Raw genomic sequence first — 23,864 nt, forward strand, 5'->3', positions numbered from 1 at the left:
AGATAATTCCTCCGAAGGAAGAATGGGGTAACCCTTGGTCATGGGGAGCATCACCTCGACTGTACACACACCTATGGTGCCCACAGGTCCAGCTAGCAATAAATGCACAAAGAGGTCCACCATCTGAGATTACCACTCCACTTTTAAAGACAAATTCTTATTTCATCCCTCCAAAGATAAACATCACATGCAAAAACTTTTCACATCAATTCTTTATTATGCCAGTGAAGGATGCCTTTCTTCAGGAGATGCAATATGGAGAAAGTTTTAAGGGCAGGCAGTGAAGAGAAGGGCAAGATGTCTCAACCCAGCTCCTTAGATGGAGAGTATGTCCCCCCATCCCCACATACACATGCAGTGGGAATGCCAGCCGCTGCCTGTGCCTCAGTATAATCTCACCTGTGCTTCAAGCCTGATTATTAACAACCTTAACTCAGGTCATGAGGCTGAGACTAACTTTGCGACATTGCATTCCAGGTCGCTTCCAGCTTGAGCCCTCTGAGGGACTCTCATTATTCCCCCCAGCCCTGAGCTGCAGCAGATCACAGCTGCCTCTCTCTAAGGCTCACTCTTTAATTATGCTTTAATGCGAATTGATCTTTGCATTAACGAGCCTGTAAAGAAGATTGATTTCGCCCCTCTTCTTTTCCAGAGGGTTTGCTAGGTACCCTGAGAGTTAAGTATTCCTATTGATTTTACTTCACCAACAGATCCAGCCAAGAAGAGGGCTCAGGCCTTCGCTGCCTCAGATCCCTCCAACCCCAACCAGGGATTCGTCCACTCTTCACTTGCCCCCAGGGAAGGGGGGAGGTGACCACCTCCCCTTGATCACAGGTAGGACACTGCATTTCTTTCCTTCCAAGTTTTATTCTCCAGAAATTACAATAGAGGGATGTTAAGTATCCTACCCTATCCTATCCTCCCCTATGGCCTTTTTTCCTTTTTTTTTTTTTTTTTTTTGAGACACTCTAGCCTTGTCTCCCAGGCTAGAGTGCAACGGCGTGATCTCAGCTCACTGCAACCTCCACCTCCCAGGTTCAAGTGATTCTCCTGCCACAGCCTCCCGAGTAGCTGGAATTACAGGCGCCTGCCACCACACCCGGCTAATTTTTGTATTTTTAGTAGAAACGGGGTTTCGCCATGTTGGCCAGGCTGGTCTCCAACTCCTGACCTCGGGTGATCCACCTGCCTCAGCCTCCCAAAGTGCTGGGATTACAGGCATAAGCCACCATGCCTGGCCTTCCTATCCCTTTCATTTAATCACTTTTTCTTCAGCTAAGAGGTCACAGCAAAATATAAAGCCACCTCAGATATTTTTATTAAGTTATTTATATACTAAGTCTTGCAGGTTCATTTGTTAACAGGAGAGAAAAATGCTTTCCTCAAAAAGTTTTCAAGCAAATGGTTACCAGGGACCAGGGTGAGGGATATGGGAAGTGACTGTTGAAGGAGTATGGGTTTTTCTTGGCGGGGGACGGGGGGTGATGAAAATGTTCTAGCATTCTGTAGTGGTGATGGTTGTACAACACTGAGAATGTACTACAAGTGGCTTTTAAATAGTAAGTTAATGGTAAGTTTATCTTTTTAAATTTTCTGATTTTTTTGTGAGTATATAGTAGGTATATGTATTTATAGGATACATGACATGTCTTGATACAGGCATGCAGTGCATAATAATCACATCATGGAGAATGGGGTATCCACGCCCTCAAGCATTTATCCTTTGTATTACAAACAATCCAATTACACTTTTAATCATTTTTAAATGTACAATTAAGTTATCATTGGCTATAGCCACCCTGTTGTGCTATCAAATAGGTCTTCATTCTTTTTTTTTTTTTTTTTTGAGGCAGAGTGGCCCAGGCTGGAGTGCAGCAGCACGATCTCTGCTCACTGCACGCTCCGCCTCCCAGGTTCACGCCATTCTCCTGCCTCAGTCTCCTGAGTAGCTGGGACTATAGGTGCCTGCCACCACGCCCAGCTAATTTTTTGTATTTTTAGTAGAGACAGGGTTTCACCGTGTTAGCCAGGATGGTCTCGATCTCCTAACCTTGTGATCTGCCCGCCTTGGCCTCCCAAAGCGCTGGGATTACAGGCGTGAGCTACCGCACCCAGCCATTCTTTCTATTTTTTTGTACCGATTGACCATCCCCACATCGCCTCCTCACGCCCCGGTACATTTATCTTATATCATTAAAAAAATAGTTTTGAAAAACATTTTTTCAAGATTAGAAGTAAAAGGCGTTTCAACGTGTTTTCAAATGCAACATAAACCTAATAAATTTTAATAGCAATATTACAAAGTCACAATTAATTGCGTGCCCCTAAATTTTGCCTCGGTCTTCCTGCTGGTCGAGGACACAGGCTGGGGGAGAGCAAATGACAAGGCACCATAAAGGGATGAGGTCTAGAACAAACCAGCTGGAGAAGTTGTTAGGTGGACAAGGCCAACCCTATGGGTAACATGCTGCAGTCCATGCACAGGAGACAGAAGCTAAGGCCGACTATACCACATGCATTTTTACTCCCGGGTTCAATGATTTTCACTGTCACCAATCTTCTCAACGGTACAAGTGCAGCAACACCACAGGAAAAGCAGGGATTTTTCCTTAACAGAAATGTCATTTATTCATCAGACAAAATTACTGTTGCTGTGGGAATTGTAACATGAGTTTCCTGGATTTCAAATTAAAAAAAAAAAAAAAGTCAAACATAAAAATCTACTGGCAGCTTCTGCCCCCATTTAACAAAAGTCTGTTTCTTTTTCTCAGCACTATTTTATGAAATTAGCTCCCTCACCGGAACCCAGTCTTATTAAGAGCTTTCCTTGCGTTCTATGCTTTCTGTTTATTAAGGACAAATGGCTCCGGCATTATCCTCAGAACAAGACGCAAATAAATCTGTTCCTTGACAAATATGTTAATTGAATTAGATTCCTTTAATCAGAAGGTATTAACCAATTGAAATGTTGCTGTATGACTCCAGTTCCCAAAACTATGGAAGTCTCTTTTGAAGCCCTGATAGAAAAAGCCAGGTGCAGAGCACTGCCTCTTCCCACGAGGCTCTCCCAACGGTGCCACCCAGCTCAGGAGGGCTCTGGTGTCTGGGAAGTCGGCTCGCTCCTGCATAGGCAGAATGAAACACAGACAGAAAGGGCCAACTTTCAGAGGCAAAAGTCCATAATTATCGGTGTCCGAGCTGAAAATTAACAAACCTACTACTTCTGTGAAAAGATAGAAAGCAACAACAGTGGTTATTGGTCAGAGGGTAACTATGTCTTTTGTGATGTTATTGCCCCCACTCTCAACTTTCGGGTCACAAAGAGAATACACAAGCTTCGAGGGTACTTCTACCATCTGCTTCAACTTCCTCATTCAACGAATGAGAATAAAAGCAATGTATGTATCCCATGTCACAACTACATTAGAGACGGCAGGACCCACACCTGGCCCCGACTTTTCTGTGATGCATCTACCTATAAACTTGTCCCAAGAAAGTTGTCTGGGCTCCTATCACTCACACGGCCTCAGCAGACATTTGCTCTATTCTCTCTGCACATTTTGATTATTTTTTTCTGATCCTCTGTCTGCCCACAAAAATGGAATAAGAATTTGAGGATTAAGGACTATAAGCATCTAAGTATTAACTACCACATTTTCAAATGATGTGTTGAGGCTTCCGCTTCTCCTTGGGACAGCCTCTGGGCCACAACCGCAGGGGCACAAAAAGTGCCTGCTAAATATTTACAGAACACCTGACACCCTTCAGTTCACTAGTTCCGAAAAGTAACAGACACATCAGCAAAACCTGCTGTTCAAAGCCTGGATGACTGGAATCATCATGTGGATGGGGCTGCTAAGTCTTCTGCCTTCATTGGTTAGGATGAGGAAGGTGGTTCTTTGGGCTATAAAACGATGCTCATCCACTGCCTGCTCTGTTGTTTTCTCCCTTGTCCTTCGCATGGTCCACTTGGGAAATACAGAAAAGGCATGAAGGATTATCAATAATCCAGCCGCTCAGATGTCACACTGCTAACCTAACTTGCCAGCACTGAATCCAGGCATCCAGTCTAAGAACGGGGAACACAGGCACCTCAGAGAAAACCAAGATAAAGCCCCTTCAGTTTCTGTCGTTTCAGAGAAATCACTGACCAAATCAGGTGGTGCCCAACTTCAGGCCAAAGAGCTGGCTGCCAGTGCTAACCTGCATTTTCCAAACTGAATCCAAACAGGGAGCAAGTCTTTTTTTTTCTCTCTCTTGCTTTACATATTTCAATGCTGTCTAATGGAATAGCAGGAACAAGGCCAAACAGCCCCACTTCTCTTGGCACTTGGGCCAAGGAACAGAAATGTATTTTTAGTCAGCAGAGCAAGGTGCAATTCGAACTGCCACAGGCCCATGGGGCGAGCTGGGGGCCCTGCCTGCCTCTGGCACAGCGTGGTTCAGAGTCACCTGCCGTGCTCCTGCCCCGAGTGCATGGGGTTATATAAAGGAGTGATGCAAAGGCATTTGTATCCGGTCTCAGTTCCACTTCTCACTTTTGCAACTTAGAAGACCTCCAGGGAGGCTCAGTTTCTTCTCTGATAACACAGAGATACTCTCTGTGGCCCTAGCTTCCTGTGAGGAACAGGAGGAGTTACATCAGCATTTCTCAAACTTGAACTCGTGGACAAACGGCCAGGGCCCTTGTTAAATGGAGCTTCTGATCCAGTAGTGTTGGCATCAAGCCTGAGGTTCTGCATTTCTAACAAGCTCGAGGCTAACTCAATACTGATGGTCCATGACCTGTGTTTTAAGCGGCAAGGAGCTCCTAGCGTCTTCAAGTGCTTTGCTTTATTGACACACAACAGGTTATCACATCCCTATTAGCCTCACATAAGATGAACTCATTGATTAAGCCAAAAATTAAACACCTTCCAGATGCTGGGCCCACATACCAGGTGGGTACAAAATAAAGTCAGACCTTTACCCGTCAAGGGAACAAAGGGCCACAAACCTTCCTTCCAGCACTTTACAGGAACAAGGACTGACTCTTAAATCCTGTGGCCTTAAAGGTGAGATCCTGCCAAGATCCAAGGAGCTAGGTGACAACTAGCTACCAGCCAACAACAGTATCCACCATTTGTCAAACATTCCCACACAATGCTGGGAGCTTCATATACATTCCACTCCCCCAGGTCTCACTTTCTTCATGTATAAAATGGGTCAAAAACCATCATGTAAATGAGAGAAATGAGGTTCAGAGAGACTAGGTCATCTGTCCAGGGCACACAGTGAGTTGCAATTCTAACCTCCCACATTCTCCTGCAATCCCACAATGCCATGAAAAGGGTTAAGCCCAAGACCATGTTTCACAGGGACACAGCACCTCCTGAACACAGGGCGTGCTGCCAGCCAAAGATCCAAGATCTGTAAGCTATGCCAGCACTCTTATTAATAGCACCTTCCTGCAAAGTTTCTCTGCTCGGCCTGCCGAGCCTCAGTATTGAGATAAGATTCACACAGGTGAGCAAACGAATTATAAAACCAGCAAAATCAGAATAAAATTAAACTATGCAAGCCTGGAGTGGAAACAGGAAATTCAGTGTGAAGAGGGAGGTGCTCTGCTGGGGACGCTGCCAATAAAATCTGGCAGAGAAAACTGTTGGACTCATGGCTGGTTTATCTGGAAAGTCTTCTGGGCGAGTTTAAAACAAGCAAGCTCCTCCACCTGACTGCTGAAGAAATAGGGGTAGGACCAGTGCTCAGTTCTCTAGCAAAAGTCTGTAACAGCACAAATGATAGTATTCCCAATGGGTGCCTTCCTATCTTTTTAGCTAAGGCCCTTCATTTGCTTTTGCATTTCCAGTGTGCTGTGTATAAAAAATAGACTGTATCTTATCTAACACTTGACCATGACAACATATTTTACACTGATCCCAGACGCCTGGGGGTACTTTCTTTTTCTTAAAGCCATAAAGTAAACTGAGTCACATTACCAAATTCACTGGCACAAAGATGAGCTTGCTGTCTTATAATTGACACTGCTTCCTTTAACTCCAGTTTTATTTGAAGTTGCAGCTTAATCAACCACAGAAGCAAGAAATCTAGTTCCATATACCTCTGGGCATTAAAAAAAAAAAGACCTACTTTCTTGCAAATTAAAGATGAGGTAAAACTTCCAGCTTTTAATTCTGCAAACCCCAAAAGAAGCAAGCAAAGCATCTGTCGTAATCATTAGGGCCACATGAAGAGAGGTCTTTCTTCACCAGCGAGCACATGAACTCAAGTTATCCTGCCACAAGGTATCAGCAAGGCAACAAACGCCATGGCCCCACCACACAACCCAGAGTCCCCCAAACGGCACCACTTACAGAAAGAGAGAGACGACATGTGATGAAGCAGCGCCCAGGGATGGTATGGCTGTCAACTCATTATTATTGAGGTACCTGTAACAACAACAAGAAATTAATCATGTAAAGCATTTTAAATTAGTCTGAAATCATATGCATACGAGAGAAATAAACGAACGTTGCTGAATCTGCCACAGTAAACCTATATTCTAATGTTGGGGAAAAGAGAAAGAATTTAGCAGTGGGTTTTCAAAGGGAAAGAAGTCACATGAGGTCACAAAAACTAGCTATTGATCACTCCCATGGCTAGAAATAAACACTAACGGGAAGCATCTCCTATCTGCCATCAGCTTCCCATAGAACTCAGAAATCAAGACAAGGAACGGTGAGAACAAGCCAAGAGGCAGGTTCGGGACAAAAGTGCCCCTAAGACCATCGGTGAGAACACTCCCCGTGGGCCGAAATTTGCCCTTGCAAAGGGCAACAAGTGTGGAACAAGAGCCAGAGACTCACATCCTGGCTCACATGGAGTTCTGAGGGGCTTGGGACACATGGGGCCAATTATTTCAGTGCCTCATCTGTGAAATAACAAGGGAACTGGACTCAGGGACTCTCTTCCATTTGAGGTTCCAGCTGGACTCTGATGAGCCTCTGGATGCATCCCCCAGAAAAATGAACATATATGCACACACTTTTGTGCATAAACACTTTGAAAATTCTCCACAGACGAGATTTGCTCTCCAAGCTCCCTTCCTGCTCAAATAGTCCAAATCTGTATTTCCATAGTTAATATCTCTTAACGGAAGGGGAAACCCACAAACCAAAGCTCAGCTCGCCTGGTCTGCCCCCAGAGGCTGTGCAATCTGGCCTCCTTACATGGACATGTATTTCCAAATCTGGGAAGAGAATCCAAAATCAGACTTGCAAAGTGAGCCCAACAATCCTGAAGAAAACCAAAGCACAGTGTTCAGGCTTTCTGCCAGGTGATGGGCTAGAAATAAATTACTTGCGATGCAAAGTCAAGGGGATAAAACTCGGTTCTCTTATTCTCAGTTTTTTAAGGGAGGTACATCTAACACAGAGCATCTTGTTTCTGTTTGAAGACAAGGCAACTGAAATGACAGCTGTACTCATACAAGTATACAGCTAGCATGTGCTTGAATAGAATAATCTGGTTGTCTGCCATCTTTTATAGAAATGAATAGAAGGAAAAAAAAAAAAAAAAAGGAAAGGCCTTGAATTATCCCATTTGCTTTCTTCAGTGCCAAAGCCAGTTAGGGATGAAGCTTGGCAATTACTGGGCTGTGGGACACAGAATGCCTGTTTCAATAGCTTCATGGCTGAAGCATCTGGCAGAGAGAAGGCAGATCCGTATCATGTGGCAAATCCTTTCTCCACTTAAAGGGCCCTTGTTTGTGTGTTGAAACAGACAATTAATTACTTTAACAGTCTCTTATCTGACTGCCCCCTAAATCAGATTGTTTCTGCTTCACCTTTTATCTCCTCCAACCCTGCTGTGATCCATTTCCCATCCACATGCAGGGACACTGAAAACTCTCCATTAGTCTTAATCTCAGCTAATAAATTGTCATAGTACCCATCGACGCGCCTATTATTACAAGAGACCCCCAGGTTTTATCAGAGCAAGAAAAACTAAGGTCGGGCACCTGCTGCCAATCAGGCAGCTTGCCTAAGAACTCTTTCGTTGCTTGCGATTCATTCTGAAACACAGAGAATGGTGGTAACAAAAACAAACGCAGATAAATTAATGAAGGCTGACTATGTGCCAGGCACAGCTCTAAGAGTTTTTCAGTATATTCATGCATCTTTACAGCCCTCGGAAACAGGTCTCAGGAACATTTCCACTGCACCAATGAGGAAACTGAAACACAGACGTTAAGTAGTTTGACCAAGGTCGCCAGCAGTAAGTGGTAGTGGCCCAGGGTGCCTAGCCCCAAAGTCTAGGTTCTTCCTCATTACCTTCTAGTTCTTTATTTCAGCAAAAACTCGACATGCCTCGTGCACTTTCACCATCACAACAACTTTGAGTCAGGTACCAGGGTAACTACTACCATTCTCTACATTACAGGTAAGTTCTCTAGGCCAGTTTAAGTCACTAGCCTAGGATCACACAACGAGAGAGGACCCGGCCAAGAGCTGAAAAAAGTATGACAGAGAGGAGAGCAACATGCTCAAAGGCCAGCTGGAAAGCTCGTAATCCCTTAGGTAACAGCACAGTTGTTTTTCAGCCAGCTTAGGATCTCACTTGATTTTAAACCTGAAACAAAGCGTATGGATTTCTCTGCAGGGGGCTACGCCTGATGAGCTTGGTCTCAAGCCAGGCCTACCGTATCTGTGACAAACTGCTCCACCCAATTTCACAGAAATAAATGAACAAGGGAAGGGGGCAACATGATATTTCGAAACGTGACAGATCTGCTGGAAGTGGAGCATAGAGGGGCGGTGGACCAGGGCTGGAGCTCAACTGGGCCTTGTATGTCTAGATGAGCAGCCCCGAGTCAACAGGCTCAGTCAGAAACAGCAGGCTCTGGTGGCATCAGGGCTGCCTGACTTACAGGGAGGACACTCGGAGCCCCCAGGAGAGGCCCTGCCCAGTAAGCTTACTTCCAGATCATTTCTACTGAAAAAAGAACCGCTATTCCGAGTAAGTCTGTTAGCTCCACCACTGCTGGCCCCCTTTTTGTTCACTCTGTCCCCTGTTGAAACAAGAAGACTCTCCTCAGAAGGCAGCAAAGGCCCAGCTCACTCTGAGATGCAATGAACTTCTTGCCAGACTGAAATAGAGACTGGTCAAAAATAGCACAGCTACAGCTTTGAGGGGAGAGGCGCTCAGGAAGTTTAGCAGAGTCTCCATGAAAAAGGAAATTTTCAGAATTAAAGATTGTGCCTAAGGAAATTTTTTTAAATATCTAGGGTTGTACAGTCTTCTATCCCTCACCCCTTAGCCACCATCCCTCCCCAATTTACTTCCCCCGCTGACTCCCATCTCCCCACAAAATTTACTTCCATCCAAGGCCCTAAAAATCTCTCTGAAACGTCTGGCCTCTATTGCTAAACCTTTTCCTGATGATTCAGGATTAAGAAGTGCCTCAGATGCACAGGGGTTTTGGAAGCAGGGCCACTTAATAACTGTATTCTGCTTTAGTTACTGGAGAATAATGTATACTAACAAATTGATTTGGTGAGACTTTATGATACATGGTTTCTACACAAGATAGCCAGATAAAATTATTTTAGCATAGGATACAATTACTTTAACAAAATAAACAATAATAAAGGTGAACATCTACTATGTGCCAGATTCTGTCCTAAGTTTTCTATGTGCAATATCTCACTGAACAATACGCCAACACTTTGAGGAAAATACTAAATTATCACCTCTCTTTAAGAAAGGAAACTGAGGCAGTTACGGAGCAGGGATTATTAGGATGGGATTATACGGCTCAGATATTTAAATCAGACAGATCTTGGTTCACTCAACTCCAGTTGTACCCTTTGTCAATCCAATGCTAAACATGTCACTCAGTCTTGCTCTCCCTTACTTCCCTCTTCTGAAGAATGTAAATAATACAAGTACCAGCTTTGTAGGGTTTTGGGAGGATCCAGCTGAAATAATTAAACCTAAGATCTTAGGATACAGCCAGATACACAGAATATGCTTAAGAGGTGGCAGTAGGGCCAGGCATGGTGGCTCACACCCGTATCCCGGCCCTTTGGGAGGCCAAGGCGGGAGGATCGTTTAAGCCCAGTAGTTCAAGACTAGCCTGGACAACATGACAAAACCCATCTCTACAAAAAATTAGCCAGGAGTGGTGGTGCATGCCTGTAGTCCCAGCTACTCAGAAGGCTGAGGTGGGAGGATCACTTGAGCCTGGGAATTTGAGGCTGCAGTCAGCTATGACCATACCACTGTACTCCAGCCTGGGCAACAGAGTGAGATCCTGTCTCCAAAACAACAACAACAAAAAAGTGATAGTAATTCACAGCTAAAAAGCAGTACCCCAAAATGACAACCCTCATTATTTCAACCTCTTCCTAAACATACTACCATCTCCTACACCCCTGCTCACACACACCCACTGTGGGGAGCAACAGCCTGACAGAAAGGGATGAGCCACAAATACCCAATGGCAGGGCACACTTGAGGCTTCCTTACCAGGTCAGTGGCCCTGGCAAGCACACGGCAGCACCCACAGCAGGCACTCGTGGGCCAGGCGGCAGTAATGTGATCTGAGGGCAGTTTCTACAGAGGACTATATAAATAGCCCCTCTTATTAATAGAGGAGCCTGCTGGCCAGGACCCCAGCTGGAGGCACTCCCTGGTGGGCTTTCCTCAGGGCTGTGGGCAGTGAAGACCGTGTGGCTTGGACACAGCTGCACAAGTGTCCTCATGTCCTCCAGGGGCCTCGCCTTCTCTCTCCAGCCGGCACACGATGTCATGTGGTTCTGAGGCCTCCAGAATAAAACCACTGCTAAACCACCGCCTGCTGTTTTGCCAGCCTGTGGCTCCACTCTCACTGAGGGCTACAGACTGAAGGCTCTGTAAGGTCTGGGAGAGCTGACAGCGCCGAGGCAACACTGGAGACTGGTTAATTTCGAAGCAATAGCATTCAGCTACGATTTTTTTTTCTTTTTTGCAATATCCTTCCCCACCTCCTGACGCCTCACACCTAACAGCCTCTTTCTGTCTCCATGACGTTTTAGAATTCCCTTAGGGAAAGGCCTGGGTCTTTATCAGTGAGAAGTTCTACTGTTCTAGGCATCAGGGAATTCATCTCATCCATCTCACAGAACAGGGAGTGACACCAGGGATAGGAAGCACAATGGCAAGACATTCAACCTATCAGCCTGCAAATATTCATTTCTAAACAATGCACCCAGCTTGGAGGGCTGGGTAGTTCCAAAAGTAGCAGGAGGGAAGAGGGATAATATTCAGTGAGCCTCTCCCATGTGCAAGGCCCTGTGCATCATCTTAATAACTATAATAACACCAACAAAGTGTTATGATGTCAATGTTACAGAAGAAAGAAAGCAAACGCTGAGGCACTAAGTAAACTGTCTAGGGTCTCAGGACCCTAGTAAGGGGCAGAACCAGAAATCAAACGTGAGTCTGCTTGCTACCAAAATGAGAGTTTTTCCCACCACATCACATTGAATTCCTAAGATATGACCTCTGTCTTAACACTCCCTATACTTGGAAGGTACTGTTGCCAAAGAGCGTGTGGACCAGGATTACACTGGAGAACATAGGTCAAATTCTACCACTCACTAGCCATGCAGTTTCAGCCAAATCCCATGCCTCAGTTCCTCTTCATCTTCAGTTGACTGTGAGGGTTAAGATGAAGGATGTAGGAAATTAAGGTAGCGTAGCCTCAAGGTTAGCACAGGTTTTGAATTCAGCTCTCAAGTTTTACCAACCATGTGACACTGTGCAAGTTTCTTTTCTAAGTATCTGTTTCCTCTTCTGCAAAGCAGAGAAACTCCTTTTATTTTTCTTACATTTTTTTCAGAGGCAGGGTCTTGCTCTGTTGGGTGGAGTGCACGGTGTGAACACGGCACGCTGAAGTCTCAATCTCCTGGGCTTGAGCGATCTTCAGGCTGCAACCTCCCAAGAACCTGGGATTACAGGCATGGGCCACTATGTCCAGCTAATTTTTTATAGAGACAAGGCATCACTTTGTTGCGCAGGCTGGTCTCAAATTCCTGGGCTCAAGTGATCCTTCTGCACCCAGATGAAAAAATGCTTACAAAGAAAATGTTTTAAGGGGCTGGGTGTGGGGTCTCACACCTGTAATCCCAGCACATTGGGAGGCTAAGGCGGGCAGATCACTTAAGGCCAGAGTTCGAGACCAGCCTGGCCAACATGGCGAAATCCCATCTCTACTAAAAATACAAAAATTAGCTGGGCATGATGGTATACACCTGTAATCCCAGCTACTTGGGAGGCTGAGGCATGAGAATCACTTGCACCCAGGAGATGGAGGTTGCAGCGAGCTGAGATCACGCCACTGCACTCCAACCTGGGTGACAGAGCAACACTCCATCTCAAAAAAAAAAAAAAAAAAGAAAGAAAATGTTTTGTATCAGGCAAGGTGTGGTGGCTCATGTCTGTAATCCTAGCATTTTGGGAGGCCGAGGCGGGCAGATCACCTAAGGTCAGGAGGTCAAGACCAGCCTGGCCAACATGGTGAAATCCCATCTCTACTTAAAATATAAAAATTAGCTGGGCACGGTTGCAGGCACCTGTAATCCCAGTTACTCGGGAGGCTGAGGCAGGAGAATCACTTGAACCGAGGAGGCGGAGGTTGCAGTGACCCAAGATTGCGCCACTGCACTCCAGCCTAGGAGACAAAAGCCAAACTCCATCTCAAAAAAAGAAAAAACAAAATGTTTTATATCACAGAGTTGGTGTTAGGGTTAAGTGATGTCATATTCCCCAAAGGTTTATTAGCACACTGCTACAATTACTGTGACTGTTCCTAAGTGAGAAATATATTTTTAAGACTCATAACCAGTATCTCCAATGAAGATACTGGTGGGAGTGCTCAGTTCTAGAGCTGGGTGAGTTCTCAGTTCTAGAACTCTAAGAAGTGCTGAGTACAGGCTGCAGGTCATGGGAGCCAAAATAAACGAAAGTTGAAAGCCTGTCTAGGCAAGGAACAAGAGGAACAGGGAGTTAGAACAACACTGATAATGCTCACCAGAGCATGTCCCATGCCTGCCCCTGATAGACAGGGGTCAATGAGGGTTGAAACCATAAAAGGACCTAGCCTCTGGCCACATCCCCCTGCCCTCTTGCATGCCAGGCACAGTGGCCCTCAGCCTGCTCCCTTCTTGAGGCTTTGTACTTGCAGTGCTCCCTGTCCTCATCATTCACACCTGCTCAGTCATTACCTTCCTGATCATACTATTTCTGTTATCATGCCTCCAAAATTCTTCATACAAAAAATACTCCCACATTACTCTGTTCTATTTCCCCCATACCACTTATCTCCAGTAAGTCTTACCGGTTTCCTTATTCAGTCCATGGCTTTCCTCCACTTAATGTAAACTCAGTGAGAGGAGAGGTTTGTCTGCAGGGTTGGAATTGGGTAGGGAGGGGCACAAAATTTAAGAGACAGCCAAAAACCCAATCACCAAGACAAATACTATATTAATGTAATATTTTTTAAATATGAAGATGAATGCAAAACAAAATTCATGATGAACAAAATATGAAAAGTTTAAATCAAGACAAAATCAGCAACAGCACCATGTGAAGCCATCGTGGAACCGGAGGCAAAAGGATAGGAATTAGTAATACTAATCCTATCTTGAGCTAAGCTTTTTATATTTTACTCATTTTTCTTTTTATATTCATTTTGACTTTCAAAATACTCTATCAAAATATCCTTTATCTTGACTGCTGAGTCTCTGGTGTCCCCACAAATTATGCGCCTGTGTTGGGTGCCTCACTTGCCCCTCCCCAGTCCCAGCCCTCTTTGTGTCTTGTTCACTCCTGTAGCCCCAGCACCCAGAATAGCGCCTGGACAGAGCAGATGCTTGAGTAAGTATTCAATGAAAGCTTGAATGATGCTAGAGAGAACTCCCCAATTTTGTCCAATCCTAAAAGAAAACACTAAGTTTGCAGATGTACACAGAATTTGAATATATTCTAACCACAAGCCATTAAAGACAGCTTGGATTAGGGAAAGCACTGGGTTACAAACCTAACAAGCTCCATGATGGACTGAGTTTATCACCTTGGTGACTATGATGGGCTGAACTGTGTTCCCCTAGAGTTCATATGTTGAAGCTCTAACCTCTAGTACCTTAGAATGTGACTGCATTTGGAGATGGTGTCTTTAAAGAGGTGATGGGCCCTGATCCAATAGGACTGATGTCTTTATAAGAAGAGGAAATCTGGACACACACAGAGACACCATGCATGCACACAGAGGAGAGAGCACGTGAGGGCACAGTGCAAGGCCTCGGAAAAAGCCAACCCTGCCAGTACCCTGATCTTGGACCTCCTGTGTCCAGACTGTGAGAAGATGAATTTCTGCTGTTTAAGGCACCCAGCCTGTGCTATTTGTTTGTTATGGCAGCAGCCTTAGCAAACTAACACAGTGACCCACTTCAAACTTCCTTTCCCCTGCCACGGGCTCACTGATCCTCTGGGAGAATGACAGTCCTAGAGAAACCATTTCCAAGGCCCCTTCCTGTTCTGATGCTTCTTTAACTGTAGAAGCCTAAACCTTTTTAAAACAGAAGCAGAAATTATAAACGCCAATCTAGAGAATCTGGAGATGAGGGTACGGAATGCAAGTATTTTGCAAATTGTACCAGCTGATGAAATTCAAATTTATTTAGATATGTCATCAATAATGGAATCAAAGAATAACAAGTAAGCCCGGGTGCAGTGGCTCACACCTATAACCCCAGCACTTTGGGAGGCCAAAGCAGGAGGATCACTTGAGGTCAGGAGTTCAAGACCAGCCTGACCAACATGGTGGAACCCCATTTCTATTAAAAAAATTAGCTGGATGTGGTGGCACACACCTGTAGTCCCAGCTACTCGGGAGACTGAGGCAGGAGAATGGTGTAAACCCAGGAGGTGGAGCTTGCAGTGAGCCGAGATCGCGCCACTGCACTCCAGCCTGGGGGACAGAGCAAGACTCCGTCTCAAAAAAAAAAAAAAACAAAAAAAAAAAACCATACTGTACAGTTTGATCCTGAAATTACATATGTACACGTGATAGTTTTCACTAGGTGTTCGCAATGGGTATGCCTGGGTAAGAATACCGGTGATTTTCATTCTTCACACATTTCTGTAGTTGCCAATTTTTCTACAGTATGTATACTACATATATGTGAAGGTTTCTATAAAGTCTCCATGGAATTAAAATACCTGATAATCCTAACATCCACATGAAAAACAGAATACATTAAAAGGAAGAAAAGATTGCAGCCTGATTTACAAGACACTGCAAGGGACAGCAAGCCTAGAGCTCCAAAGGCAGTCATCCTAGCTCTGCTTGGAGGTGGAGGGGAACAGGTAAGCCTCTATAGTCCATCCTTCCATAACTTTACTTCCTGGGAAATACAGGTGGGCTGGCATCACATGCCACTGTTGAGTAGGCTGATCAGCTTTCCCGGGAACTGTGACAAAGTACCAGCCCAGGTTGTGTCACTCCAGTTACAAGGCTTCCCACAATGGAGGGACTCTGCTATACACCCACCATGCGCCCAGGATTTCCAGGAGCTCTATGCCTGCTGAGTTGTAACACACCCTTTATGGACAGCCTAGGAAGAACAGAGAGCCTAGGGAAAGGGAGAGATAAGCAGGAATAGAATTTGTCAACACAGCCCATACACAAATGTTCCTTCCTACAAGATTAGACTGCAGATCTAGGGGAGTGAGCGATGCTGCAACACGAGAGGATTTTCCCAAAGAGCTCTCCATCCTTCCAACCACCAGAGATTTAGGGGAAGACTCACACTTCCTGTAGATTTGGCAAGTCCTCAAAACCAGCAGGGTCAATCTCAGAGAGTTTGTTGTAACTCAGGTTTCTGGTAAAGACAGAGAGAGAAAAAAAAACGGAATCAACACTTGGCATCATACCCAGGATTCAGAAATCTTCTCTTGTCCTGCTCCCCCAACCCTCAAAATCCAAGCCCCCACCCCAGGATCATGTGTTAAGTAACTGTATTGATACTGAGATTCACAGACATACCCCTCCCCACCTACATCCATAAATAAGGCACTCCAAGCAACTCTGTGAAAACCCAAATGACCTGAGATTGGCTAAACCCAAACGAATTTCAATCAGTATCATTTCACTATTAACAACTTGGAAAGAAATTCCAAGGTAAGACAGTCCCTGGTCCAAACGCTTTGCATCATACCAAGTCCAAGGCTATTCTTAATGGCATTTTAAAAAAATTAATGTTTTACTAAGTATCAACATCAAGCCTTAGTAAAGGAGAAAAGGGGGGGAAAAAAAAACCCTTCATTGTCTAAACCAGTGGCTCTCAACCAGGGATGATTCTGCCCCCCAGAGGACACTTGGCAATGTCTGGAGACATTTTTGGTTGTCACAACTGGTGGCAGGGAGTGGGGGGTGTTACTGGCATCTGATGGATAGAAGCCAAAGATGCTGTTAAATATCTTACGATGCACAGGCAGCCCTGCACAACACAGAACTGCCCAGCCCTAAATATCAATCCTAGGATTCAGAGGTGGAGAAACCCTGGTCTACACAAGAGCTTAAGACTAAAAATTGCACAAATAGTCAAAGTTCAAGTGAGTGTTTGTGAACACTGTAAGATCCTGAATCATAAGGCTACTTATGAACACAGTATTCCCACCTTCACTGAATAAACCAGGAGGGATAGTCACACAGGAGAAGAGGGCCAGTTGTTGGAAATTCTTGTTTGTGTTAACCACAGGCAGGGAAAGCCTCAGGTGAGCAGCTTTCTCAAGATGATAGCATCTGTGTCAATGGTTCAGAATTACAACTCTCCCTGCTTCATAACCCAGCCATACCTTTAGAGGCGGACAAAGAGCAAGCTGGGCACTATTCTGTTAGGTGACCACAATCTCAACCAGACCAGCTTCATCTTTCAGGAACAAAGCCACAAAGATGTGATCCAAATGGGCCCTAACTTTCTTTGCACAGAAAGTAATCCTTCCCTGCCTCCAAAGTCTACCCAGCCCTGTGTATGCCGAAGAGGTTTACATTTTTCATCTCAGCTATTAATTCCATTGACATTACTGCCAATTAACAGTACGACTAATTATGAGTTTAAAGTTTGTCTCGGAAAGTGTCACGTATGTGGCAACAATCTTTTAAACTTACTCCAGAGACATTTCAATCAATAGTAACCTAGAGCTGAGAGCCATTTCACTGTGAACTCAGAGACATTCATCTAAATAAAAGTCAAACTACACTTGAAACTAATGGTACTTCTGTATTCATGGTACAGCCTGAATTAAAAGCAATTTGTCCAGAGATTATGTTACCATAAAGATTGAAGGTGATAATGCTTTAAACCGCATATTGAAGTCAAGTGTGAGCTTGTCTGTGCCTGGGGGTATTTATTAATGGGTACCCAGAAATCCCAACTTAGACTTGAGAAAGAAAATCTACAAATTGAGAGAATTCTCCCACATCAGAAAAAGGACTTAACAGACTGAGATTTTCTTCTATTTTGAGCAGATTATCGTAAAAAGGGGGATGGAAATACTGTCTCCGGGTGTAAAGATATTGTGAGTTTACGAAGACTAACTTTTGTATTGTTATAGGTAACAGAAGTTGTGAAGCTGGAAGGGATATTAGAGAAAGACTCGGAAACCACAATGGCAAGAGCTTAGAGGACAAGCAAGTAAGAGAGAGCTGGTAAGCCTGCCCTGCGTGTAACAAGGTTGACACGGAAGTGCCTGCCACCCACCTAAAGGGGCATTTGCTTCTCGTCCCCTGAAACAAGGGTCAGTGGAGACCAATCTTCTCAGAGGCTCAGGATCTGAATTCCTGTTTTGTTTGGCCCATCCAGGGCTGCCTTATTACTTTTTTAAAAAAACCTGAAAAGATTTCACATATCTGCAGGCCACATTTGGCTTGAGGATCACCAGTTTTTGCCTCTGATCTGGGCCACTGACTCTTGAGGCCATTAGGTTCAAAGGGAACAGTGTGTTTCTGGCTTACACGTGTGGCCTGGGCAGAGCTAGGGCTCACCAGGTCTTACACAATTAAACTGATGGCTCAGTTTGGGACTATCTGAAATGAGATTACTTTCCTCATTTCCCACCCAGCAAGTGTCCACAGTCTTCAGCAATTTGGTATAAAACCATTTAAGTCACAACACCCTTGGGTTTGTCTTTCCCTTAAAGAGCAGACAAAATGTATTTACATTTCAAAAATGTTATAAAAATTTTGCTTTTTAGACAAGGCTACTAGAGCGAAGGGTCTTCCATTCCAGTACTATCTAGAAGCCTAGCAGTATCAAGACTTAACACTGAAATGCCAACAAGCAGCAACAGAGATGAACACACTTAGAAGTGGAAACATTAAGTTCTCATGGGGTCAGCTGGAATGCGGCGACTTTTAGAGTTTCAATTAACTAGAAAAGCAAGTGTTAGGGTGCTACCCAGAAAGGGTACCTCTTCTCTCAGAGCACCTGTTGGCAAAAGAGAAGACAGCCGCCGAGGCTCATGTCCCTTTCTGCTTTGGACAAGCGGCTATTCCGGTTTTTAAGTCTGAGAAGTAAGTGGGCCTGAAGAGTGGAGTCAGCTGTGGATCCTCAATAGGTTTACTAGGAAATGAGGAAAATATTTACTACAGTCTCCCCAGGAACTACAATATGAAATAAAATCCTCAGAGACACTTTCTTGTTGGCCCAATTCAAGGAGACAAACTCTAACTTTTTTTTTTTTTTTGAGACGAGTCTTGCTCTGTCGCCCAGGCTGGAGTGTAGTGGCATGATTTTGGCTCACTGCAACCTCCATCTCCCGGGTTCAAGCAATTCTCCTGCCTCGGCCTCCAGACTAGCTGGGATTACAGGTGCCCACCACCACGCCCGGCTAATTTTTTTGCATTTTTAGTAGAGACGTGGTTTCACCATGTTGGCCAGGCTGGTTTCAAACTCCTGACCTCAGGTGATCCGCCTGCCTCGGCCTCCCAAAGTGCTAGGATTACAGGCATGAGCCACCGCACCCGGCCTAAGCGTAATTTCTTTAATATGGTAAAATACATATAACATAAAATTTGCCTTTGTAACCATTTTTAAGTGTACTATTCAATGGCACTGAGTACCTTCACACTGTTGTGCAACCATCACCACCATCTATCTCCAGAACTTTAGAAGTTTCTCAACACCCCAAACTGAAAGTCTATACTCATTAAACATCAGCTCCTCATTCCCTTCTGTCTTAGCCCCTAGCAACCTCCATTCTACTTCTGTCTCTAAGAATCTGACTACTCTAAGTACCTCATGTTGGTAGATCATAGAATATTTGTCCTTTTGTGACTGGCTTAATTCACTTAACATAATGTCTTCAAGATTCATCCATGTTGTCACATGTGTCAGAATTTCATTTTTTTAAGAGATAGGGTCTCACTCTGTCACCCAGGCTGGAGTGCAGTGGTGCGATCACAGCTCACTGCAGCCTCAAACTCTTGGGCTCAAGTGATCCTCCTATTGCAGCCTCCCAAGTAGCTGGGACTACAGGCACACATACCACCACACCTGGCTAAATTTTATTTTTTTAGTAGACATGGGGGTCTCGCTATATTGCCCAGGCTAGTCTTGAACTCCTGGACTGAAGCAATCCTCCCACCTCAGCCTCCCAAAGTGATGAGATTACCAGAGTGAGCCACTGCACCTGGCAGAATTTCATTTCTTTTTAAGGCTAATATGCCAATGTAAGTATATGCCACATTGTGTGTACCCATTCATCACAGATGGCATTTGGGTTGTTCCTCCTTTTGGCTATTGTGAATGATGTTGCTATCAACATTGGCATTTTTTCTCCAAATTTTTAAAATTATTTAAACAAAGTTTTTTCAGGCCTTTTCACTGCTTACTGATAACACTCATTTCTCAGTAATTAAGAAAATACACTTAGCCCAAGAGCTTTGCAGAAAGGAGCGTGAATTCCCATCTGAGATCCCAAGAACAATCATAGAGTTAATCAGTAAAAACCTTTAATGAGGCCTTTTCTTTCAGGTGGCAGCTGACATGCACACACATCTAAAGCATCTCACTTATTTCTATGAACACGATCGCCCTGTACTAGGCCTGACATCTGAATGTGTCTTCGGTTGAAGGTTTCAGATTCTCCTGTCAAAACAATTCATCTGTCAGTAGGACAGATGCTGTCGAAAGCATTTCTGCACCTTTCAGTAGCAAAGAGGAGAGGAAAGAAACCTCAGAGAATTTAGTTACTGCCAATTGCAGCTTTAATTAAACATTTTGTCAGCCATTGTCATAACACAAATTTTCCCTGTTCTTGCACAAAGGGTGCGCAGATCTCTGAACAATTGAGCCCGGCGATAGATATTCTTTCAGCTAATCTGCTGAAAGATGACCGTTCGGCCCACCATTCACAGAACACACAAGAGGCACCTCTGCAGAGAACAGCTCAAGTTTTATCCAGGTCTGTCTGAAAAGCAAACTGTTTAACAGTGCACAACGACAGTTGGCTCGCTGAACATGTTTCCTGACGAGTCCCCTTGCCCCAACCCCAAGGAATCTGAAGAGCTAAAGTCTTTCAATAGCTGCAAAATCCCCACCATTATCTAAACCTGTGCTGTAGCCACTAGTCATGTGGCTATTTACATTTATATTTAAAGGAAATTAAAATTACGTAAAATTAAGAATTCAGTTCCTTGGCCACACTAGCTATATTGCAACTGTTTCACAGTCCCACGTGGCTAGTGGCTATCAAAATGCACAATGCAGACAGAGGTTATTTCTATCAGCACTGAAATTTCTATTAAACTGTGCTGTGTCTAAATTACAAAAAAATCAACAAATATGTCTAAATCATGAAATAATCCACAAACATTTCAAGTAAAATGTCACCTACAGAAGAAACTTGAATCTAAAAAACAAATCTGAGTTACCCGATAACTCAAGAATTATGTAAAAGGATGTGGTGGGGGATGGACACTGATACGAACACAAGTCCTTTCAGGACACAAAAAGTTCTGAACCATCTCAACAGGGGAAAGGGCCTTCAAAAACTGAAGTTATGAGGAAGACACTCTTAATAAAAACTGCCCTCAGAGTATAATTCTATAGGCTTAATCGGCATTTATATAATCTGACCAGCACCTTCCTGGATTATAACCAGAACCACATATTACAAACTTGGCAAATGTTATTCAAAGCTGGTGAACAGTAATTCATCGACTCCTTGGAAGTTGAGGGATAAAAAGTTCTGTTTACTTTTGAGTAAGCTGTGGTGAGGAAATAACCCCACTTCGTCAGACACCAGAATTATCACTTCATCCCCAAAAGCAAGTATGGCTCACAGACCACTGACGAACACAGACAGTATCTCTCACTGTGAAGAGTAGCGCAACCCATGGCTCTGTTTCTCAACATTAGCAGAATAATTCAAAGTGGAAGGAACTGGTTCGAAATCCGTGACAAGCATTCCCTGAAGAATGAGGTTTTCATACTTGGTTTGGTTTCCAGGCTAGCCTATTTCCCATTACTCAACTCTGTCTGGACTACTGCGCGCCACAGTACTTTGCATATTTTCAGCTTTCAGATGTTTGCTAAACTGCATTAATACAGCTGGAAAGAAAATGTAAGGTAATCCAACAACCCAACTTCTGAGCACCAGTGGGCACCCAGCTCTGGCCTGGATGCCGTGGGCTGTGGCCATTCATCTCTTTCTCAACCTCAGAACGTGCACTGTCAGCCACTTGTTAAAAAATTGCCTGCTTTGGACTAACCAGAAAAAGGCGATTCGTACTTTCAAAATTTCAGCCGGTGCGAATGAGAAAGAACATGCAACAATGTTTAAGTTATTTAATCCTTTAAGCTTTTAAGGCTGTTTCTGCTGCATTTTTACTTTCTGAGGAATTACACAGTACACATCAAGTTCCAATGAAATCACATTATGTTCCCATGTTGTAAGGTTTTATGAGAATAAGACTTTGTTCAAATCCCAGAATATTAGATGTTCTTATCTTTTTTCTATTGTGATGCTTTCCCCTTGTTAACCAAAAACCACAACTGAACAAGCGGATAATACACATTAAAGGCTCCTATTAAGATGACAAAATTGCATCTTGAACTGGAATCATTCCTCTAGTATCCTATCCAAGGATTTCCACTCAGGAGAAGGTTCTGTACTTGCTGCTACCTCTCTTCAGTAAGCTAAGCGGCCACATATTCCCTATGGCAAAAGAACAAACTCTGCAAATAATCAAATGAAAAAATCACTCAGATCGCAACATGATACAAATAGCTCATTTTGTAAGCTTTTGGGCAGTTGTATCTCACAAAGTCAGTAATGAGTCACAGTTATTTCCATTTGTGAAAATTTGACATAGATCATGATCTATGCAAATGAGGGAAACCTACGGTGACTCAAAATAGGAGATACTATATACATACAGCTATATATGGACCCAGACTCACTGCCTATTTTTACTCCTTAAAAATCAGCTATAATAATCAGCCTGGGCCTCTGAAGTCTAACGCCTACGACATTAACTGAGAGAAGAAACTCATGCCTGCCTCTGTGATCCCACAAGGTCTTACATGTGCTTCTCGACCTTTACTAGCTCACACATGTCATCCTGGTGTGTAGCTAATTTGAGTACAAGCCTACATCTTTTCCCTCTAGCACCCAACAAATGTCAAATATGACAAATATTTATTGGCTACAAGGTATACTGCACTGTGATAAACTGATAACAAATTAGGATAAGATCTAGTCTGTGACCTGAAGTGGTTTACAACCCACTGGTCAAGTTAAGACTCCTGGCTGGGAGTGGTGGTTCACGCCTATAATCCCAGCACTTTGGGAAGCTGAAGTCGGGGAATCACTTCAGGCCAGGAGTTTGAGACGAGCCTGGGCAACATAGTGAGACCGTGTCCCTATCAAAAAAAAAAAAAAAAAAAAACAATACTGACCAAATAACTACAGCGAAAGGCTCTCACATTGCAAGCATTCTGTAATGGTAGATCAGTAGTTACAAATTGGTAGTTCGTGGGTACAAAGCTGGGCTGCAGGGAAACTTGCTTGTTTCTGACTGAACAGTGTTGGTAGAAACCTAAAGTTTTCACCAAAAATAAAAGTTTCAGCTTTTCCAATCACAGGGCCAGCATTCCTAATAGAAACAATCAACTGCATGCATTTACCAAGCATTCCAATGACCACAGACCTCACCACTCCTTACTGTCTCACCCACGCCCTCTTTATTCGCTGGCAGTATCTGCCTAGCCCCTGTGACATGTGAGTTTGTCGTCCCTAGTATGGATAACATGAATGAAGGCCAGATGTCATCCAGAGCAGGGAAGATCAGCTGTAATGAGAAACGTTTATCGAAAATGCAAGACTTCAGCTAGGCCTAGAAGAAGAGCATATTTTTTTGAGGAAGAGTCCTGGGAAATGAGGCCAGAAAAGTAAAATAAGGAATGGAGGGCATGAAGTAAAATAAGCAAACAAAAAGGCCAAGAAGTCAGGACTTCCTAAAAGGAAAGGGCAAAACACAAATGGTTCTAGAGCAAAGTTGAGAAGAATAGCCCCACGCTGCCAGACCCACAACCCACCAGGCAGTTAAGTCAAGGGTTATATAAACCTTGGCAAACCCTAGTGCCAGGTCCCTCACGAACATTAATCTATCAGGCCATTAAAGTTGATTTCCATAAGAACAGAGTATCTCCTTGTTCATCTACTTAAAAGTTCTGAACTAGATAATCAAGAGGCCCAACTTGTTTTCTCACCATTACTGAAGGCAGTTAGCATTTGCTTTCTATACTACCCCTTAAAATGGGAGATTCTAGGAT

The 23,864-nt window shown here is 43.9% G+C and overlaps 1 protein-coding gene across 4 annotated transcripts in view; it reads right to left on the reverse strand.

Moving 5' to 3' along the window:
* Positions 1–23,864, reverse strand: part of LRIG1 (leucine rich repeats and immunoglobulin like domains 1) — a 126,781-nt gene that overhangs the window by 72,476 nt on the left and 30,441 nt on the right. For 2 of the 4 annotated variants that reach the window (XM_045385903.2, XM_005547556.4), the window contains exons 2-3: positions 15,834–15,905; positions 6,354–6,428 (exon numbers count right to left, since the gene is read on the reverse strand). Coding sequence is in view for 2 of the 4 variants with exons in the window: in XM_005547556.4 (XP_005547613.2) it covers positions 6,354–6,428; positions 15,834–15,905 (147 nt within the window). In the remaining 2 variants the exon portion in view is untranslated. The remainder of the gene's footprint in view (positions 1–6,353; positions 6,429–15,833; positions 15,906–23,864) is intronic. The other 2 variants (XM_045385904.2, XM_015446181.3) reach the window with 1 other exon arrangement.

The sequence above is a fragment of the Macaca fascicularis genome, chromosome 2 (assembly GCF_037993035.2).
Source record: "Macaca fascicularis isolate 582-1 chromosome 2, T2T-MFA8v1.1".
NCBI lineage: Eukaryota > Metazoa > Chordata > Mammalia > Primates > Cercopithecidae > Macaca > Macaca fascicularis.